Source organism: Pongo abelii, chromosome 4, assembly GCF_028885655.2.
Source record: "Pongo abelii isolate AG06213 chromosome 4, NHGRI_mPonAbe1-v2.0_pri, whole genome shotgun sequence".
Lineage (NCBI taxonomy): Eukaryota > Metazoa > Chordata > Mammalia > Primates > Hominidae > Pongo > Pongo abelii.
Window position 1 is genome coordinate 41,277,956 of NC_071989.2, and position 26,520 is coordinate 41,304,475.

Below are 26,520 nucleotides of genomic sequence, written 5' to 3' on the forward strand. Positions count from 1 at the left end.
AATAAACTCTATGGGGTGTGGGAGAAAAGCCTGAAGGGTAGCAGTGAAATTAGAAACTCCTGCCCTTGGTGGTTGTCTCAAAGGCATCCACATGGTCATTCTTATCCTTACATCTCTAAAAACCCAGTTTTCCATCATCCAAATGGTCTTGGTTCAGAGCTGCTTCCTCTAGCCAGAGTGAGACAGTTTGAAAAGCTTTTATATTAAAAGACAAGAGAGGCAATTGAGACAGGGCCTCAATGTGAGCCTTGTTGTTGAACACACAACATAAGTCTCTAATGAGGCCCCTTGAGGTTGTGCAAGCCTTTGCATGCTGCCTATCAGTGGACAAACAGAGGTAGTGGCCGACATGGCATTTCAAAAGTGATAGAATTCTGTTCAGTTGTAAAACTGGCTATCAGTTCACCTGATCTTCCAGAGCAGCTCCCTGCTCCTTCAGGACAGTGATCATCCATATGCCACAGGCCTTTGTGCAAGTGGGGTTGAGGCTCTCCAGACCATCCAGCATTTCCTCTAGGAACATCAGAATTTCTTCATTTGGGATGAATTTACTGACAATCTGAAAATGCACCCAGAAAGATTCGTGTAATCAACCACCCCATTTTATATCTAGATACTTACAACATGCTGTTGTGGTTTGTTTTGGGTATTAGAAGCCACTGAACTTTTCAACAGTTTTGATTGAGGCCACAGAAACTAGAGAAAATACTAGAACAGGGCATAGACATGACCTTTTATTACTAAGCAAACTTTCCATGGAGTTGCCTTTTTTTATCATTTCATATTTATTGAATCCTAAGCCTGCTAAGGCAATTTCCTCTCCAAGCCTAAAGTTACAGCATACTGCATTGGGAAAAATAATGCAGAATGTTTATATAGCAATATGTACATTAAAAAGTCCTTTTACATACATTCATATATCATAGAAACATGTCTTGAATCTGCCACATAATACCTAAACCTTGAGAGTTCAGGAAAATCTATCAATATGTATTAAGTACCATGCTGAATACTCAGGTGGTGGACAGTGTACATATGGAGTATGGATTATTATGAGCCTTGTTTCTTGCTCTTCCAATATTTCAATATTAAGAACAGTCCATAAAAGGTCAATAAAATGGAAAAACTTTGCAATTGTTGTCTCTAGGTACAAGAACTATACAGAATGCTTGGTTGATAGCAGTGTATGAATTTGAGTGTGTATTTCTGTGTGTGTGCATTAATGAAAAAGGGGTGGGAAGGCAGGTGAAAATTTGGTGTTTGAATGAGTTCCAGGATCATTATCTGGGGATTTAACTAAGCAAGATGGTAATGATTATGAGTTTGTAGACACTAGAACGTTCCTGTTTACAATGGTCTTCCCTTTGCATTAAGTGGCCGGATGATGTTGAGAAAATATGAACTCCTTTCCTTGAATATTTGCACATCCAAGCCATTTGCTGAGTTATTAGATCAAAGGACTATACCACGGCTACCATTCTATGTAACTCCAAATGCTTGCCTGTTGTCCAAGCTTCATGGTTAGCTGTTTTGTCTCACAGTGGGATGGATGTTGATTCAGGAGCAAAGGAAGGAAGGGAACTCATGTTTTTGAGCACCTATTAGGTGTCGAGCACCTTTTAAGGGATTTGACGTATGTTCCCTTCCTGTCTCTCAAATGGCTTCTCTGTCATTTGCTGATCAATTACTCATGTCTCCACTACAGCCAGCTTCCTTGTTTCTAATTGCCTCATTTGATAGCTGGAGTCTTGCAGTTTCCTCCAAACTGACTTCCCTAATTTTGCTCTTAACAGTCTACATTCAAATCTCCACATAGCTGCCAGAGTGGCCCTTCAGAAATGTAAGTCTAGTTGTGTTTTTCCTCTCAGAACCACTGTTAGCCTAGAAGAGGCATTTGCACACTAGGAATATGAGCCCTGTCCTCAAGATATTTCACTTCTCTCTGTAAGTATATTGTCATAACATACTGATTTTGCTGGATCCTTTATTGCTACCTGTGGAAAACTGCCATAACACCAATCTAAATCTGTAATGTCTACATTATGAATGATGTTGTCTTACATGAGGGTGCCCTTTTGCATTTCAAAATTGGCATAATTATGTGTAGTAGCCTGACTCTTCTCAGAACCCTCCATTGGCTTTTGATTTCAAATAGAGCAAAAAACAAGTTCCAAACACCGCATGTTCTCACTCATAGGTGGGAATTGAACAACGAGAACACATGGACACAGGAAGGGGAACATCACACACCGGGGCCTGTTGTGGGGTGCAGGGAAGGGGGAGGGATAACATTAGGAGATATACCTAATGTTAAATGACGAGTTAATAGGTGCAGCACACCAACATGGCACATGTATACATATGTCACAAACCTGCACGTTGTGCACATGTACCCTAAAACTTTAATTAAAAAAAACGAACAAAAAAACAATTTCCTTAAAAAGGCCCAGAAGGCCCTTGGATCAGCCTCTGGTTATCTCTTGGATCTCATTAACCCCTCTTTCTACACTTCAGGGGCTTTGCACTTGCTGTTTTCCCTCTGCCTGGAATTCTCTTTTCCAGATATTTCCACGATTATCTCTTTCAGGGTGTCCTTCTCCAGAGAATCACCTCCTACCTCTTCCTTATTCCCTTTCTTGACTTTATTTTTCTCAGTTATCATTATCTGATATTATGTTTACTTTTTGGATTTCCTTTACTAAGATGCAAGCTCAGTGAAACAGGAATTGCGTTTTTTGCTTTCTTAGTGCCTAGAATAGAGCTTTGCATATGGTAGGTGCTCAGGATAAGGGAGGTAAGTGAATGCATGACTGAATGAGTGATTGAATTGATTGGCCAGTCCTCACAACAACCACAAAATGGTCTTTTGTTTTTGTTTCTTGAGGATGAGGAGACAACTTCAATCAGTGCACACAGTGCATCTGATTAACTCCAAAACTCTTGTTCTTTCCACTCTAACCCACAGCATCCCACATTTTGGGGAAGGACTCTTGGTCTACAAAGTTTCCCACCATATGAAATGATCAGTAATGAGTGTTGACTAGGTATGTGTACTCTAAGTTAGAAAATGACAGGACCACGGGTCCTTCATTCAGCTTGAATATATATCTTCTTTTGCAGTGGGGAGTATGTAGCTTACTCACTTGGAAATCAATCCAGAATCTTTACATCCCCTGGCCACTCCTACATATTTATTACCTTAGCTATTTTAGAAGAAATCTTGATCTGAACCTGCACGTCATCACTTTCCAGCCCTTCCTGCAAACCCTGCAGTCTTTCCACTTCCAAGTGAATGCCTAAAATCAACAAAGGGATAAATGTTTAAGTGTTCAAAGACCTGATAGGGGTTGAAGAGGCTGGCTATATTTTGGTATGACACTAAATTAGCTGCTATCTGATGAGATGGTGAACATAAGCGCTAACACATACTGAGTGGTTTCTACATGCTGGGCACCATGCAAATACTCTGCATACAACATTCGCATTTATTACTCATAAACATTATCATAGACTCTCCTGTTCTATTCTTGCTTTTGCAGATGAGAAAGTGGGAACAGAGATGTGAAGACATTGCCCAAGGCACACGGTGAATAAAAATAGGAGAGTCTGAATTTCAACCCTGGTCTGTCTGACACAAATGCCCAGGTTCCAACTACTCTGCTATGCTGCTATCTCTCTTGGATTTCTATTCTTCAGTGAGCTCCCTCATTGGGGAAACTGAAAAGTAATTATTGTAATGAGAAGTTTACATCAGCAACTGTGTAAGTGATTATTGATATCAATTTATTTTTTTTTTATTTATTTTTTTTTTTATTTCTCAGTTGTATCATAATTTTATTTTTAGTTGTCTTTATTATTTGGTCAAATTAATGGCAAGTGAATATGAATTAGGCATTTTTTACTGTAAAAAGAGAGCACTAGTAAAATTCATTTGATCAAGCTTCAAAGCAAACCTTGGCATTCTTACTCAATTAATTTTCTTTTTTTTTTTTTTTTTAATTTTTTTTTTATTTTTTTATTTTTTTTATTTTTTTTAATTTATGAAGTATTTATTGATGATTCTTGGGTGTTTCTCGGAGAGGGGGATATGGGAGGGTCATAGGATAATAGTGGAGAGAAGGTCAGGAGATAAACACATGAACAAAGGTCTCTGGTTTTCCTAGGCAGAGGACCCTGCGGCCTTCTGCAGTGTTTGTGCCCCTGGGTACTGGAGATTAGGGAGTGGTGATGACTCTTAAAGAGCATGCTGCCTTCAAGCATCTGTTTAACAAAGTACATCTTGCACCGCCCTTAATCCATTTAACCCTGAGTTGACACAGCATATGTTTCAGAGAGCATGGGGCTGGGGGAAAGGCCATAGATCAACAGCATCCCAAGGCAGAAGAATTTCTCCTAGTCAGAACAAAATGGAATCTCCTATGCCCACCCCTTTCTACACAGACACAGCAACAATCTGATCTCTCCTTCCTTTCCCCACACTTCCCCCCCTCTTCCTTTCAACAAAACCGCCATCGTCCTCATGGCCCGCTCCCGATGGTCGCTGTCTCTTCGGAGCTGTTGGGTACACCTCCCAGACAGGGCAGCCGGGCAGAGGCGCTCCTCACCTCCCAGACAGGGCGGCCGGGCAGAGGCGCTCCTCGCTTCCCAGACGGGGCCGCCCGGGCAGAGGCGCTCCTCACTTCCCAGACGGGGCCGCCCGGGCAGAGGCGCTCCTCTCCTCCCAGACGGGGCGGCCGGGCAGAGGCGCTCCTCGCTTCCCAGACGGGGCCGCCCAGGCAGAGGTGCTCCTCGCTTCCCAGACCGGGCGGCCCGGGCAGAGGCGCTCCTCACTTCCTCCCAGACCGGGTGGCAGCCGGGCAGAGGCGCTCCTCACCTCCCAGACGGGGCGGCCGGGCAGAGGCGCTCCTCACTTCCCAGAGGGGGCGGCCGGGCAGAGGCGCTCCTCACTTCCCAGACCGGGCGGCCGGGCAGAGGCGCTCCTCACTTCCCAGATGGGGCGGCCGGGCAGAGACGCTCCTCACTTCCTCCCAGACGGGGTGGCGGCCGGGCAGAGGCGCTCCTCACCTCCCAGACAGGGCGGCCGGGCAGAGGCGCCCCTCACTTCCCAGACTGGGCGGCCGGGCAGAGGCGCTCCTCACTTCCCAGACTGGGCGGCCGGGCAGAGGCGCTCCTCACTTCCCAGACTGGGCGGCCGGGCAGAGGCGCTCCTCACCTCCTAGACGGGGTGGCCAGGCAGAGGCGCTCCTCACTTCCCAGACGGTGTGGCGGCTGGGCAGAGGCGCTCCTCCCTTCCCAGATGGGGCAGCCAGGCAGAGGCGCTCCTCACTTCCTCCCAGACGGGGTGGCGGCCAGGCAGAGGCGCTCCTCACTTCCCAGAGGGGGCGGCCGGGCAGAGGTGCTCCTCACTTCCTCCCAGACGGGGTGGTGGCTGGGCAGAGGCACTCCTCACCTCCCAGACGGGGCGGCCGGGCAGAGGTGCTCCTCATCTCCCAGACGGGGCGGCCGGGCAGAGGTGCTCCTCACTTCCCCCCAGACGGGGTGACGGCCGGGCAGAGGCACTCCTCACCTCCCAGATGGGGCGGCCGGACAGAGGCGCTCCTCACTTCCCATACAGGGTGGCAGCCGGGCAGAGGTGCTCCTCACTTCCCAGATGGGGCAGCTGGGCAGAGGTGCTCCTCACTTCCTCCCAGACGGGGTGGCGGCCAGGCAGAGGCGCTCCTCACTTCCCAGACGGTGTGGCGGCTGGGCAGAGGCGCTCCTCCCTTCCCAGATGGGGCAGCCAGGCAGAGGCGCTCCTCACTTCCCCCCAGACGGGGTGGCGGCCAGGCAGAGGCGCTCCTCACTTCCCAGAGGGGGCGGCCGGGCAGAGGTGCTCCTCACTTCCTCCCAGACGGGGTGGCGGCTGGGCAGAGGCGCTCCTCACCTCCCAGACGGGGCGGCCGGGCAGAGGTGCTCCTCATCTCCCAGACGGGGCGGCCGGGCAGAGGTGCTCCTCACTTCCCCCCAGACGGGGTGACGGCCGGGCAGAGGCACTCCTCACCTCCCAGACGGGGCGGCCGGACAGAGGCGCTCCTCACTTCCCATACGGGGTGGCAGCCGGGCAGAGGCGCTCCTCACTTCCCAGATGGGGCAGCCGGGCAGAGGCGCTCCTCACTTCCTCCCAGATGGGGTGGCGGCCGGGCAGAGGCGCTCCTCACTTCCCAGACGGGGCGGCCAGGCAGAGGTGCTCCTCACTTCCTCCCAGACGGGGTGGCGGCCGGGCAGAGGCGCTCCTCACCTCCCAGACGGGGTGGCCGGGCAGAGGCGCTCCTCCCTTCCCAGACGGAGTGGCCAGGCAGAGGCGCTCCTCACCTCCCAGAGTGGGCGGCCAGGCAGAGGCGCTCCTCACTTCCCAGAGTGGGCGGCCGGGCAGAGGCGCTCCTCACTTCCCATAGGGAGTGGCAGCCAGGCAGAGGCGCTCCTCACTTCCCAGATGGGGCAGCTGGGCAGAGGTGCTCCTCACTTCCTCCCAGACGGGGTGGCGGCCAGGCAGAGGCGCTCCTCACCTCCCAGATGGGGCGGCCGGGCAGAGGCGCTCCTCACCTCCCAGACGGGGCGGCTGGGCAGAGGCGCTCCTCACCTCCCAGAAGGGGCGGCTGGGCAGAGGCGCTCCTCACTTCCCATATGGGGTGGCAGCCGGGCAGAGGCGCTCCTCACTTCCCAGACAGGGTGGCGGCCAGGCAGAGGCGCTCCTCACCTCCCCGATGGGGCAACCGGGCAGAGGCGCTCCTCACTTCCTCCCAGACGGGGTGGCGGCCAGGCAGAGGCGCTCCTCACCTCCCAGACGGGGCGGCCGGGCAGAGGTGCTCCTCATCTCCCAGACGGGGCGGCCGGGCAGAGGCGCTCCTCACTTCCTCCCAGACGGGGTGGCGGCTGGGCAGAGGCGCTCCTCACCTCCCAGAAGGGGTGGCCAGGCAGAGGCGCTCCTCACCTCCCAGACGGGGCGGCCGGGCAGAGGTGCTCCTCATCTCCCAGACGGGGCAGCCGGGCAGAGGCGCTCCTCACATCCCAGACGATGGGCGGCCGGGCAGAGGCGCTCCTCACTTCCCAGATAGGGCGGCCGGGCAGAGGGGTTCTTCACATCCCAGACGATGGGCGGCCAGGCAGAGATGCTCCTCACTTTCTAGACGGGGTGGCGGCGGGGCAGAGGCTGTAATCTTAGCACTTTAAGAGGCCAAGGCAGGAGGCTGGTAGGTGGAGGTTGCAGCGAGCCGAGATCACACCACTGCACTCCAGCCTGAGCACCATTGAGCATTGAGTTAGCGAGACTCCGTCTGCAATCCCAGCACCTCGGGAGGCCGAGGCAGGCAGATCACTCGAGGCCAGGAGCTGGAGACCAGCCCGGTCAACACGGCGAAACCCCGTCTCTACCAAAAATACAAAAACCATTCAGGCGTGGCGGCGTGCGCCTGCAATCCCAGGCACTCGGCAGGCCGAGGCAGGAGAGTCACCGGAGCCCGAGGCAGGGAGGTTGCAGCGAGCCGGATCATGGCAGTACAGTCCAGCTTCGGTAACAGCGGGAGACCGAAAAAAGAAGGAGAGGGAGACCGAAGAAAGGGGAGAGGGAGAGGGAGAGGGAGAGGGAGAGGGAGAGGGAGAGGGAGAGGGAGAGGGAGAGGGAGAGGGAGAGGGAGAGGGAGAGGGAGAGGGAGAGGGAGAGGGAGAGGGAGAGGGAGAGGGAGAGGGAGAGGGACGATATCAATTTATAAATGCAGACCTAACCAATAAAGATTTTCTGTTTATTATTTGAATGTATATTAATCATGGAAACTAACACATGAACCATTCTATGGAAGGCAGCCTAGCCCAGTGAGACACACACGGACTTTGAAGTCAGATGCACCTGAGCTCAAAGCCCAGCTACTCTACTTTCAGTGGTCCAAGTAACTGAAAACTTTTTAATTTCAGACTCCCCCCTTTCAAAATGAAGTGAGAAATGCCCATGAGTATCGATGGGTATTTAATTTAGTATCACACTTGTTACTTGTGTCTAGTAGGTGTTTTAGTAATACATGTTCTTTCTCTCCACCATGCTTGTTTGGTCCATCAGCGAAAATGTCGATGTAAATCGTAAAGTATGGGAGTTCTATTAACAAACAGTGTTTGAGGACCTGAATTTTTCATATTTTAGGAAAATGAAGTGGGCTGAAGGAAAAATAGGCAGAACAATAATAGAATCCAAATTCCTTTCTTCCTATAAGTTCCCTACTGGCATATTTCTGTTATTACTGTAATGGTTTTTTTTTTTTTGAGACAGTCTCCCAGGCTGGAGTGCACAGGTGTGATCTTGGCTCACTGCAACCTCTGCCTTCCAGGTTCAAGTGATTCTCATGCCTCAGCTTCCCGAGTAGCTGGGATTACAGGCATCCACCACCACTCCTGGCTAATTTTTTGTATTTTTGGTAGACAATGGAGTTTCACCATGTTGGCCAGGCTGGTCTTGAACTCCTGACCTCAAGTGACCCATACGCTTCAGCCTCCCAAAGTGCTGGGATTACAGGGTGACCCACCACGTCCAGCCTGGAATGGTTCTTTAGTTCTCACTTTCTTAATTCTATTTTTTCCTGACTTGGTAAAAACATATATCCTTAATCAATTATCTTCCTATATCCCAAAGGACTTTTGTACATACTTTGACTCTGCTGAAGAGTTTTTTCTTTTCTTTTGACTGACTATCTCTCTCCCCCAACCAAATCCTACCTTTTGGCTTTAACACACTTATAAAATGTGAATATTGGAACTGTAACATCTCTGTGTCCCCAGCATTAGAACAGTGCCTGACACATGGAAAGGCACTCAATAAATATTTTGAATACCTAAAAGAATGACGTGTGGAACATAGGCGGGCATGAGGTGGCATTAAGTCTAGACTGTTTCTGCCTGCGTCTACTCTGCAGAACTGCACACACACAATGTAGGGCTGTCCTTGGTGAAACATGGACTCAATTAACCTGGACAGGGAGCCCTGATTGTTGGTTTCAGCCTGCGATGGAGGTTTAAAAATTCCTAATATTTTGTGGTATTGACAGTTATTCACATGAACTTGGAGAGCAGGAGGAGCTCCTGCTCTGAAAATTTCCGCAAAGTTCTGTCTCTTAGAGAGCTTTGAAAGGCACTTAGTACCACGATAATAGTGCAATTTTCTCCTGAAGAAAACCGTGTGATAGAGGAAGCATTGCTAATATGCCCAATTGTTTAGTGATTTAAATCGGAGACTCTCAAAACATTTTACCTACTTTAATGGATCTTTATAATGCTTCGGTGTTATTATCTCTATTTTAAAAAATGAGAAAACAGAGCCACTGAGGAAAGAAATACTTGTTTCAGATCTAGGAGACAGATTCTGTGATATAATTAAGGTATTAAAACAGAAATTGCTGAACTGGAGAGAGAGGGAGAAACAGAGAGAAAGAGAGAGAGTGAGAGAGACAGAGAGAGAGATGGGGAGGGGAGAGGAGAGGAGAAAAGGAGGAAAACGAGGAAAGAGGAGAGAGGAGAGGGGAGGAAGGAGAGAGACATAGGTGTATAAGGAGAAAAGCTGAGAATAAAAGAAGATGGGTTTCTTTTCTTCACTTGTGGGTTCCCCACCTTTCCCTCACCTTTTATATAGAACAGACCAATAGTTGAGCTAGCAGCTGCCTGACGGATGGTAGGCAGGGTATCACAGGAGTGAGGAGCCAGGAGTCCAAGCAGTGAACCGATTTTGAAGTTCTCTGGTGCCTGCAGGATAAAGGAGGCACCCTATTGTGATGGGGTAGCTTGGTCATATCCCAGGATATTCCCAATACTGGATCTCAAGTCTCTTATTTTCTCTCTGCAGGTCCTTAGAATGAAATTTGATCTTGCACTTTCTCCTAAAAGATGCCTATTTTTAAGGGCAGTGGAGAAGTAAGCATGCATGTAAAGAAAACCCAATAGCTCAATTCGTGTGAGCTGCACTCTGAAGTTAGATCTCTCTCCAAAAGTGCTCTGAAAAGCACATCACTCTGAGATGCAAGATCTATCATGCAGGAGTTTTGGATTCCAGAGGTCTCAGAGATCCCTGATGTTTACAAGCAATAAAGTCTATTCATTCTAGGGGATTACTTACCTCAATATCATTTGTCAGCACTTTCGCGGTGATCTGGAAGGCTCTTTCTCTTTCCCACTCTTTTTGTGAAACAAGCCACATTCGGAGAAGCTGTTGGCCGAAGAATAAATGTTCTTTCCTTAGTATTCTTCATATTCATCTAGTTTTATATTCTCTCTGTCTCTGCCTCTTCTGTAACAGGGTGCTCACCTCCCCACAAACAATTTTTAAGCAGATGGCTGTATGTGGGGTGTGGGTAGGTCCAGCTGGATGTCTTCATGTGAGGAAAATGCAGGAGAGTTTGGAGTGGACATTGAAGAACAGGTTAGGGAGAATGAGAATCAGTTTGAGTGGAGGCTCTACTCACATTAAACATTTCTTGACAGTCCTCTGCATTCACATTATCCCACATCATGGTCTTCAGAAGTTTTCCTAGGGCATCCATGGATCGTTCATAGAGAAACTGAAATCAAATATGTGTGTGTGAGTCTCAGGCTGGGGTGAGAGAGTAAGGCCCCACTGCAGATTGTCTTCCTACTTAGGCCTCACTAGTGCATACTTGAATGTGCTCCTTGTCCTTGTCTGTCTGGCCTTCACTTTTCAGATTTTCCAGAGGTGGAAGGGGCAGCAGCCTCCGAATATTCTCCTCAAGAATGTTAAGGTGGTCTTGTAGTGAGAGCTGAGGTTTCAGTTTACTGAAATAAGAACCAGGTGGAGGAATGGATATTACAGTGACCATCAGAACATACCTAGTGGAGTTCCCAAGAACTGCCAGTCACATCTGACCATGCGAGTAACGTGTCACATTTTCTGACATGTTGGGATGTTGAGAGAGGTGGTGACAGGAGTAGGGAGAGATGGGAACACAGAATCAGACTGCATTGGTGAGCATAGTCAATATGCCTCCATTCTTTAGATTAGATTGATGAACAAATCATCACTCACTTTGTGTTCCTTAACACTTTATTATATGATCTGTGACAATATTACCTACTTGTTTTCTCCATCTTGTGTGTGTGTGTGTGAGACAGAGAGTGAGAAAGAGAGAGAGAATGACAGAGAGAGATATGTATCTCCTCAACTAGATTGTAAGTCTGCAGCAGTGACTTTTATCAATTTCATGTCTCTTTTCATGTTCTAAACAGTACCACATATACTGTAGGTTCTTATGAATGCACAAGTGAATAAATGACACCGGAGTGTTTCTTCCTTTCTTTCAAATGTTTACTATAGATTTCATGAAGATATGAAAAAGTTTAGATATGACTTGGAAAAATGCACATGTTCAATACGATTGAAAAACCCCATTTGCTTTTAAATAAAAGTAAGTTAAGACAATAAGATACCATTAGTCAGCTACCAAATTAGCAAAGCAATTAAAAATGATGACACCATCAGAGAAATAAGGTTTACTTAGAGAGGAATAAAATTCAGTACCAGCTGGGAAAGCTCTATGTAGTCTTCTTGTCTTTATTGTCTGGCTCACTGCTTTAAAAGAAATAAATGTATCGAAGTATAATTTATGTATAGTAAGCTGCATCCATTAAAAAATTTTTGAGAGATATTCACACTCATGAAAACGCTGACGGTTATATAACCAATATAGAATCTTTCTATCATACTCTATTTTTTTCTATGCTCCTTTGCAGGTTATCTTTTCCTCCCCCATGACAACCACTGATTTGCTTGCTGTCATTAGAGATGAGTTTTCAAGTTCTACAGCTGTGCTCTCTCTAGCCACATATGCTCGTGAACATGAGTTGTGGCTGATCCGGATTAAGATGCAATGTAAGTGTAACACATGGGATTTTGAAGATTTAGTATGAAGAATAATATAAATTACCCAATTTTAAAATAATGAATATATGTTGAAATAGTATACTAAATATATTGGATTAAATAAAATATACTATTAAAATTAATTTAATCGTTTCTTTTCACTCTTTTAAAAGTGGTTACCAGACAGTTTTAAATGACATATGTGACTTGAATTGTATTTCTACTTGACAAAACTCTTCTAGAGCCTGGTTAATTCTTAATTCATCTTCACGATTGATTTATTTGAGCTTTCTACAAACCTCCCTCATTTTTGTTAACATGGCAACCTGTGCTTTCTCTTATCTTGCCTTTTACCACATTTGGAGAAATTACGTGGGTGCTTCTTACATCTGTTTCCCCCAGTCGGCTGAAACTCTGTCAGGGGAGGGTCATATCTTGTTCATCATTGCTCTTTTACAACCTAGTTCACTGACTGATATGACATAGATGCCACTTAATAATATTTATTGAATAAAACTATCATTCAATCAATGATATCAATCAATCTGAACTACTATACTTAAAAGTTCAGAATTTTTTTTTTTGCACAAAGGTGTCCATCAAAGTATTATTTATAGTTTTTAAAATAGGCAACAATTATATATAGAAATAGGAGGTTGGTTCAGTAAGATGAGACATATTTATATAAGATATTAGGCAGCCATTAAAGATATATTTGTTATCTCAACATAATAAATGACATATGTGAAAAACTTATAGCTAACATTATACTCAATGGTGAAAGGCTGAAAACATCCCCTGTAAGATCAAGAGTAAGACAAGGATACCATTTTTACAACTTCTATTCAGCATAGTACTGGAAGTTCTAGCCAGAGCAATTAGGCAAGGAAAAATTAAAAACGTATCTAAATTGGAAAAGAAGAAGTAAAACTATCTCTGTTTAGAAATGACACAGTCTTATATGTAGGAGCCCTAATGACTCTACCAAAAAACTGTTAGAACTAATAAATGAATTCAGCAAAGTTGTGAGATACAAAATCAACCTACCAAAATCTGTTGCATTTCTATATACAACTGGTTTGTTTAGAAATGAACAAACTGAAAAGGAAATGAACAACTCCATTTACAGCAGCATCAGAAAGAATAAAGTACTTAGGAATAAACTTAACCAAGTGAAACACAGAAACACACTAAACATTGTTGAAGGAAATGAAAGAAGGCACAAATAATGGAACGACATCCTTTGTTCATGAATTAAACAATATTGTAAAGATGACTAAATCTTAATATTGTTAAGATGACTAAATCTTAATATTGTTAAGATTAGGTCTACAGATTTAATGTAATTCCTATCAAAATACCAAGGGTGCTTTTTGTAGAAATAGAAAAATTCATCCTAAAATTCATATGAAATCTCTAGAGACCCCAAATAGCCAAAACAATTTTGAATAAGAACAAAGTTGGAGGTCTTATACTTACTGATTTCAAAACTTTTTACAGAAGCACAGTAATCAAAATAGTATGTAACTGGCATAAAGATAGACATATAGGCTAGGTGTGGTGGTGCGGACCTGTAATCCCAGCATTTTGGGAAGCTGAGGTGGGCTGACAGCTTGAGCCCAGGAGTTCGAGACCAGCCTAGACAACATGGCAAAACCATGTCTCTACAAAAATAGAAGAATGAGCTGGGTGTGGTGGTGCTCACCTGTGGTCCTAGATACTTGGGAGGCTGAAGAGGGAGAATCACTTGAGCCCAGGAGGTCAAGGGTGCAGCAAGCTGAGATTGTGCCACTGCACTCCAGCCTGGATGACAGAGTGAGACCCCATCTCAAAATACAAAAACAAAAAAAGAGACACATAAACCCATGGAATAGAATAAAGAGCTTATAAGTAAACCATTAAATGAACTACGACAAGGGTGCCAAGACCATTCCATGGGTAAAGGACAATTTTTTAAAAAACAAATTTTATTGAGTATATTTAAGGTATACAGCATGATGTTATAAGATATACATAGTAGAAGCGGTTCCAAGATGGCTGAATAGGAAGAGCTCCAGTCTACAGCTCCCAGCGTGAGTAACGCAGAAGACGGGTGATTTCTGCATTTCCAACTGAGGTACCGGGTACATCTCAATGGGGCTTGTTGGACAATGGGGGCAGGACAGTGGGTGCAGCCCACTAAGCGAGAGCCGAAGCAGGGCGAGGCATCGCCTCACCCGGGAAGCACAAGGGGTCAGGGAATTCCCTTTCCTAGCCAAGGGAAGAGGTGACAGATGGCACCTGGAAAATCAGGTCACTCCCACCCTAATACTGTGCTTTTCCAATGGTCTTAGCAAATGGCACACCAGGAGATTATATCCCGCGCCTGGCTAGGAGGGTCCCACACCCACGGAGCCTCTCTCACTGCTAGCACAGCAGTCTGAGATCTAACTGCAAGGTGGCAGCGAAGCTGGGGGAGGGGCACCCGCCATTGCTGAGGCTTGAGTAGGTAAACAAAGTGACCAGGAAGCTCGAACTGGGTGGAGCCCACCACAGCTCAAGGAGGCCTTCCTGCCTCTGTAGACTCCACCTCTGGGGGCAGGGCATAGCCGAACAAAAGGCAGCAGAAACCTCTGCAGACTTAAATGTCCCTGTCTGACAGCTCTGAAGAGAGTAGTGGTTCTCCTGGCATGGAGTTTGAGATCTGAGAACGGACAGACTGCCTCCTCAAGTGGGTTCCTGATGCTCAGAAAGTTCCTGAGTTCACTTGAGTTCCTGACTCAAGTGAGTAGCCTAACTGGGAGGCACCCCACAGTGGGAGCAGACTGATACCTCACACGACCAGGTACCCCTCTGAGACGAAGCTTCCGGTGGAACCATCAGGCAGCAACATTGGCTGTTCAGCAATATTCGCTGTTCTGCAGCCTCCACTGCTCACACCCAGGCAAACAGGGTCTGGAGTGGACCTCCAGCAAACTCTAACAGACCTGCAGCTGAGGGTCCTGTCTGTTAGAAGGAAAACTAACAAACAGAAAGGACATCCACACCAAAACCCCATCTGTAGTCACCATCATCAAAGACCAAAGGTAGATAAAACCACAAAGATGGGGAGAAAACGGAGCAGAAAAGCGGAAAATTCTAAAAATCAGAGTGCCTCTCCTCCTCCAAAGGAATGCAGCTCCTTGACAGCAATGGAACAAAGCTGGAAGGAGAATGACTTTGACGAGTTGAGAGAAGAAGGCTTCAGATGATCAAACTTTTCTGAGCTAAAGGAAGAAGTTCGAACCCATAGCAAAGAAGCTAAAAACCTTGAAAAAAGATTAGATGAATGGCTAACTAGAATAAACAGTGCAGAGGAGTCCTTGAATGACCTGATGGAGCTGAAAACCATGGCATGAGAACTACGTGACGAATGTACTAGCTTCAGTAGCTGATTCGATCAACTGGAAAAAAGGGTATCAGTGATTGAAGATCAAATGAATGAAATGAAGTGAGAAGAGAAGTTTAGAGAAAAAAGAGTAAAAAGAAATGAACAAAGTCTCCAAGAAATATGGGACTATGTGAAAAGACCAAATCTACGTCTGATTGGTGTACCTGAAAGTCATGGGGAGAATGGAACCAAGTTGGAAAACACTCTTCAGGATATCATCCAGGAGAACTTCCCCAATCTAGCAAGGAAGGCCAACCTTCAAATTCAGGAAATACAGAAAATGTCACAAGGATACTCCTCGAGAAGAGCAACTCCAAGACACATAATTGTCAGATACACCAAAGTTGAAATGAAGGAAAAAATGTTCAGAGCAGCCAGAGAGAAAGGTCGGGTTACCCACAAAGGGAAGCCCATCAGACTAACAGCGGTTCTCTCAGCAGAAACTCTACAAGCCAGAAGAGAGTAGGGGTCAATTTTCAACATTCTTAAAGAAAAGAATTTTCAACCTAGAATTTCATATCCAGCCAAACTAAGCTTCATAAGTGAAGGAGAAATAAAATACTTTACAGACAAGCAAATGCTGAGAGATTTGGTCACCACCAGGCCTGCCCTAAAAGAGCTCCTGAAGGAAGCCCTAAACATGGAAAGGAACAACCGGTACCAGCCACTGCAAAAACATGCCAAACTGTAAAGACCATCAAGGCTAGGAAGAAGCTGCATCAACTAACGAGCAAAATAACCAACTAACATCATAATGACAGGATCAAATTCACACATAACAATATTAACCTTAAATGTAAATGGGATAAATGCTCCAATTAAAAGACACAGACTGGCAAATTGGATAAAGAGTCAAGACTCATCAGTGTTCTGTATTCAGGAGACCCATCTCACGTGCAGAGACACACATAGGCTCAAAATAAAGGGATGGAGGAAGATCTACCAAGCAAATGGAAAACAAAAAAAGGCAGGGGTTGCAATCCTAGTCTCTGATAAAACAGACTTTAAACCAACAAAGATCAAAAGAGACAAAGAAGGCCATTACATAATGGTAAAGGGATCAATTCAACAAGAAGAGCTAACTATCCTAGATATATATGCACCCAATACAGCAGCATCCAGATTCATAAAGCAAGTCCTTAGAGACATACAGAGAGACTTAGACTCCCACACAATAATAATGGGAGACTTTAACACCCCACTGTCAACATTAGACAGATCAATAAGACAGAAAGTTAACAAGGATATCCAGGAATTGAACTCAGCTCTGTACCAAGTGGACCTAATAGACATTTACAGAACTCTCCACCCCAAATCAACAGACTATACATTCTTCTCAGCACCACATCACACTTATTCCAAAATTGACCACATAGTTGGAAGTAAAGCACTCCTCAGCAAATGTAAAAGAATAGAAATTATAACAAACTGTCTCTCAGACCACAGTGCAATCAAACTAGAACTCAGGATTAAGAAACTCACTCAAAACCGCTCAACTACATGGAAACTGAACAACCTGCTCCTTAATGACTACTGGGTACATAACAAAATGAAGGCAGAAATAAAGATGTTCTTTGAAACCAATGAGAAAAAAGACACAACATACCAGAATCTCTGGGACACATTTAAAGCAGTGTGTAGAGGGAAATTTATAGCACTAAATGCCCACAAGAGAAAGCAGGAAAGATCTAAAATTAACACCCTAACATCACAATCAAAAGAACTAGAGAAGCAAGAGCAAACACATTCAAAAGCTAGCAGAAGGCAAGAAATAACTAAGATCAGAGCAGAACCAAAGGAGATAGAGACACAAAAAACCCTTCAAAAAATCAATGAATCCAGGAACTGGTTTTTTGAAAAGATCAACAAAATTGATAGACTGCTAGCAAGACTAATAAAGAAGAAAAGAGAGAAGGATCAAATAGACACAACAAAAAATGATAAAGGGGATATCACCACGGATCCCACAGAAATAGAAACTACCATCAGAGAATACTAATACCTCTACACAAATAAAACAGAAAATCTAGAAGAAATGGATAAATTCCTGGACACATACAACCTTCCAAGACTAAACCAGGAAGAAGTTGAATCCCTGAATAGACTAATAACAAGCTCTGAAATTGAGGCAATAATTAATAGCCTACCAACCAAAAAAAGTCCAGGACCAGATGGATTCACAGCCGAATTCTACCAGAGGTACAAGGAGGAGCCTGCACCATTCCTTCTGAAACTATTCCAATCAATAGAAAAAGTGGGAATCCTCCCTAACCCATTTTATGAGGCCAGCATCATCCTGATACCAAAGCCTGGCAGAAACACAACACAAAAAGAGAATTTTAGACCAATATCCTTGATGAACATTGATGCAAAAATCCTCAAGAAAATACTGGCAAACCAAATCCAGCAGCACATCAAAAAGCTTATCCACCATGATCAAGTGGGCTCCATCCCTGGGATGCAAGGCTGGTTCAACATATGAAAATCAATAAACGTAATCCAGCATATAAACAGAACCAAAGACAAAAACCACATGATTATCTCAATAGATGCAGAAAAGGCCTTTGACAAAATTCAACAACCTTTCATGCTCAAAACTCTCAGTGAACTAGGTATTGATGGGACATATCTCAAAATAATAAGAGCTATTTATGACAAACCCACAGCCAAAATCATACTGAATGGGCAAAAACTGAAAGCATTATCTTTGAAAACCGGCACAAGACAGGGATGCCCTCTCTCACCACTCCTATTCAACATAGTGTTGGAAGTTCTGGCCGGCACAATCAGGCGGGAGAAAGAAATAAAGGTCATTCAATTAGGAAAAGAGGAAGTCAAGTTGCCCCTGTTTGCAGATGACATGATTGTATATCTAGAAAACCCCATCGTCTCAGCCCAAAATCTCCTTAAGCTGATAAGCAACTTCAGCAAAATCTCAGGATACAAAATCAAACTGCAAAAATCACAAGCATTCTTATACACCAAAAACAGACAAACAGAAAGCCAAATCATGAGTGAAGTCCCATTCACAATTGCTTCAAAGAGAATAAAATACCTAGGAATCCAACTTACAAGGGATGTGAAGGACCTCTTCAAGGAGAACTACAAACCACTGCTCAATGAAATAAAAGAGGATACAAACAAATGGAAGAACATTCCATGCTCTTGTGTAGGAAGAATCAATATTGTGAAAATGGCCATACTGCCCAAGGTAATTTATAGATTCAGTGCCATCCCCGTCAAGCTACCAATGACTTTCTTCACAGAATCGGGAAAAAACTACTTTAAAGTTCATATAGAACCAAAAAAGAGCCCGCATTGCCAAGACAATCCTAAGCCAAAAGAACAAAGCTGGAGGCATCATGCTACCTGACTTCAAACTATACTACAAGGCTACACTGACCAAACAGCAGGGTACTGGTACCAAAACAGCGATATAGACCAATGGAACAGAACAGAGCCCTCAGAAATAATACCACACATCTACAACCATCTGATCTCTGACAAACCTGACAAAAACAAGAAATGGGGAAAGGATTCCTTATTTAATAAATGGTGTTGGGAAAACTGGCTAGCCATATGTAGAAAGCTGAAACTGGATCCCTTCCTTACACCTTATTCAAAAATTAATTCAAGATGGATTAAAGACTTACATGTTAGACCTAAAACCATAAAAACCCTAGAAGAAAACCTAGGCAATACCATTCAGGACATAGGAATGGGCAAGGACTTCATGTCTAAAACACCAAAAGCAATGGCAACAAAAGCCAAAATTGACAAATGGGATCTAATTAAACTCAAGAGCTTCTGCACAGCAAAAGAAACTACCATCAGAGTGAACAGGCAACCTACAGAATAGGAGAAAATTTTTGCAATCTACCCATCTGACAAAGGGCTAATATGCAGATTCTACAAAGAACTTAAACAAGTTCACAAAAAAAACAAACAACCCCATCAAAAAGTGGGCGAAGGATATGAACAGACACTTCTCAAAAGAAGACATTTATGCAGCCAACACACACATGAAAAAATGCTCATCATGATTGGCCATCAGAGAAATGCAAATCAAAACCACAATGAGATACCATCTCACACCAGTTAGAATGGCAATCATTAAAAAGTCAGGAAACAGCAGGTGCTGGAGAGGCTGTGGAGAAATAGGAACACTTTTACACTGTTGGTGGGACTGTAAACTAGTTCAACCATTGTGGAAGTCAGTGTGGCGATTCCTCGAGGATCTAGAACTAGAAATACCATTTGACCCAGCCATCTCATTACTGGGTATATACCCAAAGGACTATAAATCATGCTGCTATAAAGACACATGCAGACGTATGTTTATTGCGGCACTATTCACAATAGCAAAGACTTGGAACCAACCCAAATATCCAACAATGATAGACTGGATTAAGAAAATGTGGCACATATACACCATGGAATACTATGCAGCCATAAAAAATGATGAGTTCATGTCCTTTGTAGGGACATGGATGAAGCTGGAAACCATCATTCTCAGTAAACTATTGCAAGGCCAAAAAACCAAACATTACATGTTCTCACTCGTAGGTGGGAATTGAACAAGGAGAACACTTGGAAACAGGATGGGGAACATCACACACTGGGGCCCGTCGTGGGGTGGGGGGAGGGGGGTGGGTAGCATTAGGAGATATACCTAAGGTAAATGACGAGTTAATGGGTGTAGCACACCAACATGGGACATGTATACATATGTAACAAACCTGCACATTGTGCACATGTACCCTAGAACTTAAAGTATAAGAAAAAAAGATATACCTAGTAAAAGGTTACCATAATGAAAAAAATTAACACAGCCATCATCTCACATAGTTATCCATTTCTCTCCTATCCACTCCCACCTCTGCCCCATGGCAAGAGCAAAAGTAGGAGCAGCTATAATCTACTCACTTAGCAAAATCCTTAATACAATACACTGTTATTAAATATAGTCCAAGGTTGTACATTAGATCTTTAGACTTATTCATCAGACTTACCTGCTACTTTCTATCTTTTGACTTACATCTTCCATTTCCTACCCACCACTGAGAATAAAACGGTAGCCACTGTTTTTTATTCTCCATTTCTGTATATCTGACATTTTAAAAAATTCCACATACAAGTAAGATTATACAATATTTTTTTCTGTGTCTGGCTTATTTTACATAGCATAATGTGGTACAGGTCCACTCATGTTGTATCAAAAGGCTGAATAATATTCCATTGTGGGTATAAATATCACAATGTCTTTATCCATTCATTCATTGACAGACACCTAGGTTGTTTCTACATCTGAGCTATTGTTAATAATGCTGTAATAAATATGGAGTTACAGATAACTTGAAATTTTTTTAATTTAAAAAGCTATAGGGGTACAAGTGGTTTTTGGTTACATGGATGAGCTGTATAGTAGTGAAGTCTGAGATTTTAGCGTACTTGTTACCCAAATAGTGTACATGGTACCCCAATGGGTAATTTTTCATCTCTCAGGGAGTGCAGATATCTTTACGAGGTGGTAATTTCATTTCCTTTGGGTATATACACAGAAGAGAAATTGCTGGGTCATATAGTAATTTTATTTTTAATTTCTTTTGGACCCTTCATACTGTTTTCCATAATGGATGCACCAATTTACATTCCCACCAACAGTGTACAAGGGTTTCCCTTTCTCTCTACTCTTGCCAACATGTGTTAGGGTTTCTTTTTGATAACAGCTATCTTAACAGGTATGAGGTAATATCTCAGAGCAGTTTTGATTTGTATTTCCATAATTATGAGTGATATTGAGTATTTTTCATTTGCCTTTCAGTCACTTGTATGTCTTCTTTTGAGAAATGTCTACTCTGGTCCTTTGTCCATTTTTAAATCCGGTCATATATTTTCTTGCTATTGAGTTGTATGAGTTCTTTTTAATTTTGGATATTAACTCCTTATCAGATACATGGTTTGCAAATATTTTTTCCCAATCCATAGGTTGCCTTTTCATTTTGTTGACTATTCCTTTTGTGCTGCAGAAACTTTACAGTTTGATGTAGTGCCATTTATTTATTTCTGCTTTTGTAGGCCAAGCTTTTGATGTGAGGACAATCTTTACAAGAAATGTTGTTGGAAAAACTGAATAACCACATGCAAAGGAGTTAAGTTGGACCCTTATGTTACACCATATGCTAAAATCAACTCACAATGGATCAAAGATCTAAATTTAAGAGATAAAACCACTAAACTCTAAGAAGAAAACATAGGGAAAAGCTTCAAGATCTTGAATTTGACAGTGATTTCTTGAAACACAGGCAACAAAAGTAAAAATAGACAAATGGACTACTTAAAAATTATAAACTTCTGTGCATCTGGGGAATACAAAAGAGGAAGTGAGAGTGGGGAGTAAGGGTGAAAAAAGCTACTTATTGGGTACTATGCTCACTACCTGGGTGACAGATTCATTTGTACCCCAATTCTCAGCATAATGCAATATACAAACCTGCACATGTACTCCCAAATCTAAAATAAAAGTTGAAAAAACAAAACAAAACAAAACTTTTGTGCATCAAAAGATATAATCAGCAGAGTGAAAAGGCAACCTATGAAATGGGAGAAAATATTTGCAAATCATATGTCTGATAAGAGGTTAATGTCCAGAATAAATTTTAAAAATATGATAATTAAACAACAAAACACCAAACAACTTGATTTTAAAAATGGGGAAAGGATTTGAGTATACATTTCTCCAAAAAAGATATACAAATAGCTAACAAACATATGAAATGATGTTCAACATCACTAATCATTAGGATAATGCAAATCAAAACCACAAGAAAATACCACCTCATACCCATTAGAATGGCTATAAAAAACAAAGTTTTGGGTCACAAAAATCAATATACACAAATCAGTAGCTCTGCTATACACCAACAATAATCTCTTTTACAACAGTTGAAAAAAAATTAAATACCTAGAAATATACTTAACCAAGTGAAAGACCTCTATGAGGAAAACTACAAAACACTGCTAAAAGAAATCATAGATGACACAAACAAATGGAAACACACCCCATACTCAAGGAAGGGAAGAATCAATATTGTGAAAATGCCCATACTGCCTAAAGCAATCTACATATTCAATGCAATTCTCATTAAAATACCATCATCATTTTTCATAGGATATAGGAAAAACAATCCTAAAATTCATATGGAATAAAAAAAGAGCCTACATAGCCAAAGCAATAGTAAGAAAAAAGAACAAATCTGGAGACGTTACATTACCTAACTTTATATAAAACTGTAGTTACAGAAACAGCATGGCACTGGTATAAAACTAGGCACTAAGACTGATGGAACAAAATAGAGAACCCAAAAATAAAGCCAAGTGCTTTTAGCCAACAATATGAATGTACTTAACAATACTGAACTGTACACTTAAAAATGGCTGATTATAAATTTTACATTTTATTTATTTTGCCACAATTAAACATTAACAAAAACTAAAAACTAAGAAAAGTATGATATTTGTGAGGAATTGGTGATAATGTGGAAATAGGTAAGGTGAAGTTAGAAAAAGCAGGATGAAAAATCACATGCAGAGTAGAATCTCAACTCTGTTATAAAAATGGAGGACTAGAAATAAAGACTTAAAGGAATGTATTAGCGCATTTTCACAGTGCTATAAATACCTGAGACTAGGTAATTTATAAAGGAAAGAGGTGTAATTGACTCACAGTTCCACATGGCTCAGGAAGCCTCAGGAAACCTAGAATTGTGGTCAAAGGCAAAGGGAAAGCAGGCACCTCTTCACAACGCAGCAGAAGAGAGTAAGCATGTGAAGGAGGAACAGCCAAACATTTATAAAACTATCAGATCTCATGAGAACTCACTCACTATCATGAGAACAGCATGGGGGAAACCACTTCCATCACCTAATCACCCCCCTCCCTTGACACGTGGAGATTACAGGTCTCTCCCTCAACATTTGGGGATTACAATTCGAGATGAGATTTGGGTGGGGACCCAAAGTCAAACCACATCAAGGAAATAGACCAAAGTGTTGGCAACAGGGGCACTATGGGTGGTTTGTATTATTTTTATAAAAATTTTTGTGGTTTCCCAATCTTTACAGAGGACTTCTATTTCTTTTTCTTTTTGTTTCTTCCATCTTTTATTTTAGGTTCAGAGGGTACATGTGTGGGTTTGTTTTATGGGTAAATTGCATGTCATGAGGATTTGGTGTACAGATTATCTCATCAATAAGCATAGAACCAGATAGATAGTTTTTAAATTCTCACCCTCCTCCCAACCTCCACCCACAACTAGGCCCCAGTATCTATTGTTTCCTTATTTGTGTCCATGTGTACTCAATATTTAGCTCCCACTTATAAAATTAGTGGTATTTGGTTTTCCTGCATTAATTTGCTTAGGTTTATGGCTTCCAGCTCCATTCGTGTTACTGCAAAAGACAGATTTTATTTGTTTGTATGGCTGTGTAGTATTCTATAGTGTAATGTATCACATTTTCTTTATCCAGTTGACCATTGATGGGCATCTAGGTTCATTTCATGTCTTTGCTGCTGTGAATAGTGCTGCAACGAACATATGCATGCATATGTCTTTACAGTAGAGTTATTTGTATTATCCCCTGGGTATATACCAAGGAATGGGATTGCTGGGTTGAATTGTAGCTCTCTTTTAAGTTCTTTGAGAGATACCCAAACTGCTTTCCACAGTGGCTGAACTAGTTTACATTCCCAGCTGCAGTGTATAAGTGTTCCCTTTTCTCCATAACCTTATCAGCATCTTTCTTTGAGTTTTTAGTAATAGCCATTCTGATTGGCGTGAGATGCCATCTTATTGTGGTTTTAACTTCTATTTCTTTTACTGCAGGGTGAAAATATTATTTTAAAATGTGCCAAAAATTATTTTCTTTTTCAGGTTTGTTGCTGCTAACCAACTAGAATATGATTAGGGCTTTCATAAGATTTTAATTGAAAGATTACAATTTGCCTGGAGGCCAAGATCTAGGAAGAGGAATTTCCTTTTGCAGATAAATTTTAGTCCTCATATATCAATACATATAATTCCTCTGAGTAGATCTTCAGTCTCTGTCAGTCATCAAATGACCACTCTCTCAGCCAGATCTCTAACTCTTTGGAAGGAGAAAAAGCCCCAGTTCGAAGCTCCCATTAATGAACTGTGTTCAGTTTTGGAAGTGTGTACTGAAGTCTGCACTAATAGATGTTAGCTGATCAGGAGGAGGATAAGGTGGAAAAGCTTTTTCAATGAAAACAACAAAAAATTATCTACCTGAGATATCTAATGGCGATTAAGGCTTTCCACCGAATAGGGCTAGCTAAGGAATCCAGGGGCTCGCCTCTAATGAAGTCCTGCAACATAAATAAGGAGATTAAACATTTCAGAACGGCTCAGGAAAGTTACCAGATTCAGCTGCAACCTCATCAGACCATTGGGTGCCCTGGTCATAAACAAGGCAGAGATCTGTTATGTGGGACTGGTGAAGTCTATTCACGTTTTAAAAAGATGGCCCTGAACTCTTGGTAATGGAATACTCAGGGCCTTTCTTATTCCCTCTCTGCACACTCACCAGCATGTAACCAATCAGCATCTCCTTGTAGGAAAACTGGAACCCCTGATCCCCAGCATCTTGGACAGCAATGCCAATCTCAGTGATGCTTCTTGTGAAACTCATTTGCAGATCCATGTCCTAAAGCAAAAGCATTTACAACGCAAGTCAAGGTCTAAGGCACCACACTCAGGTCTATTAACATGTGACTTAGCTTTGAAATATGTTCCCAGACAGGAGTGAGAATCTTTGCTTCCTTTGCCATCTCTACTCCAGACTAGGGTCTAAGTTGCAGGGAAAGTGAGAAACAAAGGCCATTTTTCCTCCCTACCACCCACAATAGAATGAAGGTCTTCTAGAGCAGTGGCTTTCAAACCTTTTTGATCATAAACAACAGTAGGAAACAGTTTACAATTCCACCTAGTACCTATATGCCCCAAATATGTTTAATATATAACAGAAATAATAGTTATAGTTTTTACATGTAAAGTACTCTGTTATTTCACTAAAGAATTTTTCTGGTTGTGACCTATTAAATTGATTTCATAGTCAACTGGTGGGTCACAACCCAAAGTTTGAAAAACGTTGCTTTAGTTTATAGCTCAACTTCTAAAGACCCTGGAACCAGAATATAGTTCCTTGTTCTGCCCTGGATTAGGATCATGGATTCTGACTTCAGAATTGGATTGTTACATGTTGGAAACCTTTCAATTGGAATCAAATCAAAAGGACATCCTTGCTTGGCACACTTCAGGGGGGCATTATCTATCTATCTATCTATCTATCTATCTATCTATCTATCTATCTATATCTCCTACCTTGTTCATCACAGACATGCCCAGAACCTAAAAAAAATCAAAGGCAAAATTAGATACTCAATAAGTGGCAGTCAGAGATACACCCAACCCAACAAAAGGACCCACCCATCAACCTGAAGGACAATAGTAAAGCAGGAGGTAGAGTCTTGCCAAGGGGGGTCTTGCCAAGGGGAGGGGGGCATTTCACTTCTTCCATTTTTAAAGTGAGACCCTGTACATTTGCAGTCTTTCCCCCAGGTGAGTCATGAGTAAGCTGCAGAAAGCAGGGTAGAGACTTCGAGTCTTATGTTTTCAGCCTTCACAATCGGTTTAAAGAGGCTCAACAGACGTTGGTAAGGAAAAAGGGTAAAGGCTCTTAGGGAAATGAGAAGTGAAAAACTATAAAATGAAAAGTCAAAGGGCAGCTAACTCTGGAACTGTGAGTACAATGAGTTCTGCTATAACATTTGTGTTGAAAATGCAGATTTGTTCCAATGAGATTGACATACTGTATCAGAGAATACTTTTAGTACATGCTGAATTCACATTTGCTTGTGTGCAGTTTCCTCTGTGAGAGGAAAGGTGCACAGTTGAACTGAGCCACGTAGGAATACTCAAAGCACACACGTGCACACACCCCATGAATCTACCAGCTACCTCAGTCTACTGTGTGTTATGAGCCTTTCCCATCCAAATCTGGTATTACAACAGTCCATTAGATTTCAGATAACCCTCATTCCTTTTACCATTTCATAGGAAGTTCCAACTTTCACAACTGACTTCAGGTGTTTCAAGGTAAAATGCCAGTTTTTGGGTAGCATTTCTGTATTTTTAATTTTTTTAAA

The 26,520-nt window shown here is 42.8% G+C and overlaps 1 protein-coding gene across 1 annotated transcript in view; it reads right to left on the minus strand.

Annotated features, from left to right (window-relative positions):
• The window catches only part of MROH2B (maestro heat like repeat family member 2B), a 78,467-nt gene that overhangs the window by 15,274 nt on the left and 36,673 nt on the right, over positions 1-26,520 (minus strand). The window contains exons 22-30 of the mRNA XM_024247099.2: positions 25,697-25,723; positions 24,900-25,019; positions 24,602-24,681; positions 10,668-10,803; positions 10,476-10,571; positions 10,130-10,219; positions 9,639-9,759; positions 3,199-3,296; positions 407-559 (exon numbers count right to left, since the gene is read on the minus strand). Of these exons, the coding sequence (XP_024102867.2) occupies positions 407-559; positions 3,199-3,296; positions 9,639-9,759; positions 10,130-10,219; positions 10,476-10,571; positions 10,668-10,803; positions 24,602-24,681; positions 24,900-25,019; positions 25,697-25,723 (921 nt within the window). The remainder of the gene's footprint in view (positions 1-406; positions 560-3,198; positions 3,297-9,638; positions 9,760-10,129; positions 10,220-10,475; positions 10,572-10,667; positions 10,804-24,601; positions 24,682-24,899; positions 25,020-25,696; positions 25,724-26,520) is intronic.